The sequence below is a fragment of the Brassica napus genome, unplaced genomic scaffold (assembly GCF_020379485.1).
Source record: "Brassica napus cultivar Da-Ae unplaced genomic scaffold, Da-Ae ScsIHWf_531;HRSCAF=798, whole genome shotgun sequence".
Classification (NCBI taxonomy): domain Eukaryota; kingdom Viridiplantae; phylum Streptophyta; class Magnoliopsida; order Brassicales; family Brassicaceae; genus Brassica; species Brassica napus.
The window spans coordinates 12,428-21,045 of record NW_026016599.1 but is presented as its reverse complement, the minus strand read 5'-3'; the positions used below and the strand labels follow the sequence as shown (position 1 = coordinate 21,045).

The 8,618-nt window shown below is 41.5% G+C and overlaps 1 protein-coding gene across 1 annotated transcript; it reads right to left on the bottom strand.

Moving 5' to 3' along the window:
• Positions 1–2,690: 2,690 nt before the first annotated feature.
• On the bottom strand, positions 2,691–7,415 carry LOC125604400. The gene is made up of 5 exons (XM_048774805.1): positions 5,411–7,415; positions 4,285–5,065; positions 3,802–4,080; positions 3,101–3,459; positions 2,691–3,010 (listed from the first exon to the last, which is right to left on the bottom strand). The coding sequence occupies exons 1-5, from the start codon at positions 7,413–7,415 to the stop codon at positions 2,691–2,693; spliced, it is 3,744 nt and encodes a 1,247-aa protein (XP_048630762.1).
• Between the last annotated feature and the right edge of the window lie 1,203 nt (positions 7,416–8,618).

Sequence of the window (8,618 nt, the reverse complement as noted above, 5' to 3'; positions counted from 1 at the left end):
GAGAAGCTTGATTTGGATACATAAAGTGGTGGAGAATCACCAGGAAGTTGAATAAATCTCATAGGAGTTGGGATGAAGAAGTTATCCCACTTTCAAATCAGGTGATTCCAGTTTCCCAGTTTGGGAATAGCACAGCTTCATCGTCGTTCCAATCAAACCAGGATGAATCACTTTGTGAGAAGCTTGATTTGGATACATAAAGTGGTGGAGAATCACCAGGAAGTTGAATAAATCTCATAGGAGTTGGCATGAAGAAGTTATCCCACTTTCAAATCAGGTGATTCCAGTTTCCCAGTTTGGGAATAGCACAGCTTCATCGTCGTTCCAATCAAACCAGGATGAATCACTTTGTGAGAAGCTTGATTTGGATACATAAAGTGGTGGAGAATCACCAGGAAGTTGAATAAATCTCATAGGAGTTGGCGAAAAGAAGTTATCCCACTTTCAAATCAGGTGATTCCAGTTTCCCAGTTTGGGAATAGGACAGCTTCTTTGTCGTTCCAATCAAACCAGGATGAATCACTTTGTAAGAAGCTTGATTTGGATACATAAAGTGGTGGAGAATCACCAGGAAGTTGAATAAATCTCATAGGAGTTGGGATGAAGAAGTTATCCCACTTTCAAATCAGGTGATTCCAGTTTCCCAGTTTGGGAATAGCACAGCTTCTTCGTCGTTCCAATCAAACCAGGATGAATCACTTTGTGAGAAGCTTGATTTGGATACATAAAGTGGTGGAGAATCACCAGGAAGTTGAATAAATCTCATAGGAGTTGGCGTGAAGAAGTTATCCCACTTTCAAATCAGGTGATTCCAGTTTCCCAGTTTGGGAATAGCACAGCTTCTTCGTCGTTCCAATCAAACCAGGATGAATCTCTTTGTAAGAAGCTTGATTTGGATACATAAAGTGGTGGAGAATCACCAGGAAGTTGAATAAATCTCATAGGAGTTGGGATAGAGAAGTTATCCCACTTTCAAATCAGGTGATTCCAGTTTCCCAGTTTGGGAATAGCACAGCTTCTTCGTCGTTCCAATCAAACCAGGATGAATCTCTTTGTAAGAAGCTTGATTTGGATACATAAAGTGGTGGAGAATCACCAGGAAGTTGAATAAATCTCATAGGAGTTGGGATGAAGAAGTTATCCCACTTTCAAATCAGGTGATTCCAGTTTCCCAGTTTGGGAATAGCACAGCTTCATCGTCGTTCCAATAAAACCAGGATGAATCACTTTGTGAGAAGCTTGATTTGGATACATAAAGTGGTGGAGAATCACCAGGAAGTTGAATAAATCTCATAGGAGTTGGCATGAAGAAGTTATCCCACTTTCAAATCAGGTGATTCCAGTTTCCCAGTTTGGGAATAGCACAGCTTCATCGTTGTTCCAATCAAACCAGGATGAATCACTTTGTGAGAAGCTTGATTTGGATACATAAAGTGGTGGAGAATCACCAGGAAGTTGAATAAATCTCATAGGAGTTGGGAAAAGAAGTTATCCCACTTTCAAATCAGGTGATTCCAGTTTCCCAGTTTGGGAATAGCACAGCTTCTTCGTCGTTCCAATCAAACCAGGATGAATCTCTTTGTAAGAAGCTTGATTTGGATACATAAAGTGGTGGAGAATCACCAGGAAGTTGAATAAATCTCATAGGAGTTGGGATGAAGAAGTTATCCCACTTTCAAATCAGGTGATTCCAGTTTCCCAGTTTGGGAATAGCACAGCTTCTTTGTCTTCCAATCAAACCAGGATGAATCTCTTTGTAAGAAGCTTGATTTGGATACATAAAGTGGTGGAGAATCACCAGGAAGTTGAATAAATCTCATAGGAGTTGGGATGAAGAAGTTATCCCAATTTCAAATCAGGTGATTCCAGTTTCCCAGTTTGGGAATAGCACAGCTTCTTCGTCGTTCCAATCAAACCAGGATGAATCTCTTTGTGAGAAGCTTGATTTGGATACATAAAGTGGTGGAGAATGACCAGGAAGTTGAATAAATCTCATAGGAGTTGGGATAGAGAAGTTATCCCACTTTCAAATCAGGTGATTCCAGTTTCCCAGTTTGGGAATAGCACAGCTTCTTCATCGTTCCTATGAAACCAGGATGAATCTCTTTGTAAGAAGCTTGATTTGGATACATAAAGTGGTGGAGAATCACCAGGAAGTTGAATAAATCTCATAGGAGTTGGGATGAAGAAGTTATCCCACTTTCAAATCAGGTGATTCCAGTTTCCCAGTTTGGGAATAGCACAGCTTCATCGTCGTTTAATAGCTTCCTGGTCAAGGAAGAACCCTAGGATGCTCTTGAGGGTCGATCTGGTATTGATTTGGTGGTGATGGATCAGGTTACTAACACTGATGGAAAGATGATCGATTGATGAGTTGATAGAAAGGGGATTGGTGATCGATGGTAGAGATGGTTTCAGTGATGATCTGCGGAATGATCAGGCACTGATTGGGATGATCTTAGTCCGTGAGAGGCAGCCCCACTAGTGAACAAGATCAAGGCTTAAGGAAGATCACTCTTCTAGCCAAATTCGATGTCCAAAAACTGAACAAAGGAATCACAAGTTTAGAGAGAATTTTTGATAACAAAAGTGATTGATTTTATTCAGATCTTGCAGAGAGTTTAAGTAGAAAGAAAGGAAAGCAAAGAGTCACCAAGGACTTGTAGTTTTCGAAAAAATCTTAAGTAAAACTAGGTAGTGTTGAAGATTGAACAATTGAATATCTTCAAGGCTTCTTTGACTTGGTTTTCTTCAGATGTCGAGATTGGTTTAGTGTAAACCAATCTGAGAATTGCCTCCTTTAATTGTCTTGTCTTTGATCTGGTTATTGGCCCATTGGAGAAAGAGAATGGGTCTCGTGCTGAGTTAAATCCAATTGAACTCCCATCCAGCTCCTTGTATCCAATTGTAGTGTTTGTCTCATCCAGCTCCTCTTCACTGTCACTCTCTTCCAGCTCTTCATGCGCAAGATCAGCTACTGGTTCAGTCAAGCTCACATCATCCCCTCCTCCTTTAAAAGGATTTGTCCTCAAATCCAAATCATCTGCACGAAAAGGGATCAAGTCAGCAACATTGAAAGTAGAACTTATAGAATACTTACCTTGAAGATCAATCTTGTAAGCATTGTTGTTGATCCGTTCAAGCACAGTGAAAGGTCCATCTGTCCTTGGCATCAGTTTAGACTTTCTTTCTTCAGGAAACCTCTCCTTTCTCAAGTGAATCCATACAAGATCTCCTGGTTCCAGCAACAGCTCATGTCTCTTCTTGTTTGCTTGCTTTTCATACTCCTTGGTCCTCTTCTCAATGTTCTTCTTTACCTGTTCATGCAATGAAACAACAAACTCGGCTTTTGCCTTGCCATCAAGATTAGTTTGCTCATTGTATGGTAAAGGCATGAGGTCCAAAGGAGTCAAAGGATTGAATCCATAAACAATCTGAAAAGGTGAGAACTTTGTAGCACTATGCACAGAATGGTTATAAGCAAACTCCACATGAGGAATACAATCTTCCCAAGTTTTGATGTTCTTTTTAATCACAGCACGCAAGAGAGCAGACAAAGATCTGTTAACTACTTCAGTTTGTCCATCAGTTTGAGGATGACAAGTAGTAGAGAACTTCAACTTTGTTCCAAGTTTAGACCACAATGTTCTCCAGAAATGACTAAGAAATTTAGTATCCCTATCAGACACTATTGATCTAGGCATGCCATGCAAACGAACAACCTCTCTAAAGAAAAGTTCAGCAACCATCAAGGCATCATCAGTTTTGTGACATGGAATGAAATGTGCCATTTTTGAGAACCTATCAACAACTACAAAGATTGAATCTCTGCCCTTTCTAGTCCTAGGCAAACCAAGCACAAAATCCATAGATATATCAATCCATGGAGCATCAGGAATGGGAAGAGGAGTATACAAACCTTGAGGTCGGGCCTTGGCTTTGGCTTGGGTGCAAGTAACACATCTGCTGCATACTCTCTCCACATCTCTTCTCATGGCCGGCCAGTAAAAGTGCTCTTTCAGGTGGGCGAGTGTCTTGGCAACTCCAAAATGCCCCATCAATCCTCCTCCATGTGCTTCCCTAACATACAACTCTCTCAAAGAACAGTTAGGTAAACAAAGTCGATTTTCATAGAAAAGAAAACCCTCAACTTGATAAAACTTTCCACTGGTATGTTTCTTGCTTTCTTCAAATTGAACTTTAAAATCTTGATCATCTTCATAATAAGACTTTATTTGTTCAAAACCTAACAGCTTAGCTTCCATAGAAGTGAAAAGAGTATACCTTCTGGAGAGTGCATCAGCCACAATGTTTTCTTTACCTTGTTTATAGTGAATCACATAAGGAAAGGTTTCCAAGAACTCTACCCATCTGGCGTGTCTCTTGTTGAGCTTGTGCTGTCCCTTCAGGTGTTTCAAGGACTCATGATCAGTGTGTATAACAAACTCCTTTGGCCAGAGATAGTGCTGCCAAGTTTGGAGTGCTCTAATCAAAGCATAGAGTTCCTTGTCATAAGTTGGGTAGTTCAGCATGGCTCCACTTAGTTTCTCACTGAAATATGCTATGGGTCTCTTCTCCTGCATCAGCACAGCTCCAATACCTACACCAGAAGCATCACATTCAATTTCAAAGGTCTTAGTAAAATCTGGAAGAACTAGCAAAGGAGCATTAGTCAACTTCCCTTTCAGGTTTTGAAAAGCCTCCTCTTGCGCCTTCTCCCACTTGAAACCCACATCCTTCTTGATGACTTCAGTGAGTGGTGCAGCTATGGTGCTAAAATCCTTCACAAATCTTCTATAAAAGCCGGCAAGACCATGGAAACTTCTCACCTCGCTCACACTCTTAGGACTAGGCCAGTCTCGGATAGCTCTAACCTTTTCCTCATCCACTCTGATTCCCTGTGCTGTTACAACAAATCCTAGAAAAACAAGGTGATCTGTCCCAAAAGTGCATTTCTTAAAGTTAGCAAACAAGGATTCTTTCCTAAGCACTTCTAACACAGATTTCAAGTGATGCACATGCTCAGCCATACTCTTGCTGTAGATCAAAATATCATCAAAATAAACTACAACAAAGTGTCCTATAAAAGACCTCAAGACATGGTTCATCAACCTCATGAAAGTGCTAGGGGCATTGGTAAGACCAAATGGCATAACAAGCCACTCATACAGACCATGTTTAGTTTTAAAGGCTGTTTTCCATTCATCCCCTTCTTTCATCCTAATCTGATGATATCCACTTTTTAAATCTACCTTAGAGAACACACAAGAACCATGTAGCTCATCCAACATATCATCAAGTCTAGGAATAGGATGTCTGTACTTTACAGTGATATTGTTGATGGCTCTGCAATCTACACACATGCGCCAGCTTCCATCCTTCTTAGGCACAAGGAGCACTGGTACTGCACAAGGGCTCATGCTCTCTCGGATATGTCCTTTCTCAATGAGCTCATCTACTTGCTTCTGTAGCTCTTTTGTTTCTTCAGGGTTGGTTCTATAGGCAGGGCGGTTTGGGAGAGAAGCTCCAGGGACCAAGTCTATTTGGTGTTCAATCCCACGCATGGGAGGAAGTCCTTTTGGGCTCTCGTCTGGAAAGACATCACCATAGTCCTGCAAAAGAAACTCAAGTTCACTCGGTAGAACCGGTGCAGGGTCAGAAGAAGACATTAGGGCACCTTTAAAAACAAATAAAAGCATAGATTGTTGAAGACACAAAGCTTTCTTGATCTCACTACTCTTGGCTAAGAGATTAGTCTCCTTCTTTTGCTTGTCAGCTGGTTTCTCTTTAGCTTCTTGTCGCCTAAGTTTTAGTTGAAGTTGATCCTCATGTACCTCTTGTGGAGACAAAGGTGCCAGTACAATCTTCTTGTCTCTGTGGGTGAAGGAATGCCGGTTAGTGAACCCATCGTGAATGACTCTTCTATCATACTGCCAAGGCCTTCCCAACAAGATATGGCTAGAGTCCATGGGCAGAACATCACACACGATCTCATCTTGATATCTTCCAATGGTTATAGGAACCATTACTTGATCAGTGACCTTCAGCTCGCCCTCCTCATTCAACCATTGTAGAAGGTATGGCCTAGGATGCTTCCCTGTTTTCAATCCAAGCTTTTCTACAAGAGCTTCACTAGCAACATTAGTACAGCTTCCTCCATCTATAATCAAACTGCATACTTTTTCATAAACTATGCAACGAGTATGAAACAGATTCTCCCTTTGATTATCTTCATCTAGCTTGGATTGTACTGCCAATGATCTCCTTGTGACAAGTAGTTCTCCACGAACTGGATAGTCTATGGCTTCCTCTTCTTCTTCGGATATCACCTCACCACTGTCCAAGAGGATCATTGCTTTCTTGTTGGTGCACTCATTGGCATAGTGCCCAAAACCATGACATTTGAAGCACTTCACATCCCTGGATCTAGCAGCTGGTGCCTTTCCCTTGTCCTCATGCTCTTCCTTGGGTTTCACAAAAGACTTGTCATCTTTGGTAGTAGGCGCTTTGTAGTTGTTGCCATAGGATCCTTTGGTTGAGGACTTTCTCTTCAGTTGCTGCTCAATGAGGATTGCTTTGTGAAGCAATTCATAGATGTCCTCATACTCCTGCATCTCCAAGCGGTCCTGGATGTCTCTGTTAAGCCCAGCCTGAAATCGAGCCATAGTAGCTTCAGAAGCTTCTTCAACAGCCGCTTTGATCATGAGTATTTCCATCTCTTGATAGTAATCCTCCACGCCTTTGGTTCCTTGGGTAAGTCTCCTCAGCTTTTGATGAATCTCTCTACCATAGTGGTTTGGGACAAACCGCTTCTTCATGAGTGTCTTGAGCTCAAACCATGAAGCAACTGGCGGCTCTCCAGTCCTTCTCCTAGTAGTAACAATCTGATCCCACCAATGCAAAGCATACCCACTGAATTCTGTCACAGCAAGCTTCACCTTCTTTGTTTCTGAGTAGTGCTGGCAATCAAACACTCGCTCAATCTTCGTTTCCCATTCAAGATAAGCATCTGGATTGCTGGTTCCACTGAAGACTGGTATTCGAAGTTTGAGACTCCCAAGGTTATCATCTGGTCTGTTCCTTGCTGCATGGCGTGTAGGGGATCTTGCTTGGGAGGCTGCACGTCCTGTTCTCACTGATCTTGCTGATCCCACGGACCGTTCTCCATCAGTACTACGGCCAGAAGAAGTATCTTCATCCTCAGATTCGTCTCCTACTGCAGGTCGCTTGCCTCTCCTCTTTTCCCTAGCGGCTCTCCTAACCTGTGAAGTTGTGCCAAAGACAGGGTTAGTAGAACGAGTAGCTCCAACAAATTCAAGTTTTTTATCCATCTCTTTCATGAGAGTAGCCATGATAGCATCTAGTTGTGCTTTATCCAGTCTAGCCACGGGCCTTTCTTTATCACTTTCAGACATGGTTTCCTGTTAAGACTTCAACAAGAAAAGTAAGTACACAATAGATATAGCCGAAGCCTCACTTAGTGTTTCTCTCAAGTGTTTCTCTCAATGATTTCTCAAGTGATTTTCTCAGTGATTCCAAGAGTTCAATGATCAGACAAACAAACTCAAAGCCAGAGAAGTAAAAATCCCAAAACCCCAAAGAAATAGATAGACAGATTTAAGAAATTTTGGTTTGCAAGGAGCTTTACCACCAGAGACTGGATTTCTCTTCAGTCTGGCTGGATTTCTCCTCAGCCCTAGTCGGATTTCTCCTCGACTTTCTTAGATACTTAGATCTCTTTTTTTTTTTTTTTTTATACTGGTTGGCCCCCTTGCAGATACAACAGATAGAAAGTAAAGAGAAAAAGAAAACTGCAGAGAGTTGCAGAGAATCAGAAAAGGAAAATAGGTTCCCAAAACAGAGAGAGAAGAATTGAATCGACAAACCCCTTTGATTAGAAGCCCTCAAGCTGCTCTGATACCACTTAATAGCTTCCTGGTCAAGGAAGAACCCTAGGATGCTCTTGAGGGTCGATCTGGTATTGATTTGGTGGTGATGGATCAGGTTACTAACACTGATGGAAAGATGATCGATTGATGAGTTGATAGAAAGGGGATTGGTGATCGATGGTAGAGATGGTTTCAGTGATGATCTGCGGAATGATCAGGCACTGATTGGGATGATCTTAGTCCGTGAGAGGCAGCCCCACTAGTGAACAAGATCAAGGCTTAAGGAAGATCACTCTTCTAGCCAAATTCGATGTCCAAAAACTGAACAAAGGAATCACAAGTTTAGAGAGAATTTTTGATAACAAAAGTGATTGATTTTATTCAGATCTTGCAGAGAGTTTAAGTAGAAAGAAAGGAAAGCAAAGAGTCACCAAGGACTTGTAGTTTTCGAAAATATCTTAAGTAAAACTAGGTAGTGTTGAAGATTGAACAATTGAATATCTTCAAGGCTTCTTTGACTTGGTTTTCTTCAGATGTCGAGATTGGTTTAGTGTAAACCAATCTGAGAATTGCCTCCTTTAATTGTCTTGTCTTTGATCTGGTTATTGGCCCATTGGAGAAAGAGAATGGGTCTCGTGCTGAGTTAAATCCAATTGAACTCCCATCCAGCTCCTTGTATCCAATTGTAGTGTTTGTCTCATCCAGCTCCTCTTCACTGTCACTCTCTTC

Coding starts and splice junctions, on each gene's coding strand:
- LOC125604400 (XM_048774805.1), bottom strand. CDS start 7,415: ATGTCTGAAAGTGATAAAGAAAGGCCCGTGGCTAGACTGGATAAAGCA. Junction 4,081..4,284: donor GCTGATGCACTCTCCAGAAG/GTATACTCTTTT, acceptor GTTGTATGTTAG/GGAAGCACATGGAGGAGGAT. Junction 3,460..3,801: donor ATCTTTGTAGTTGTTGATAG/GTTCTCAAAAAT, acceptor TTCTGTGCATAG/TGCTACAAAGTTCTCACCTT.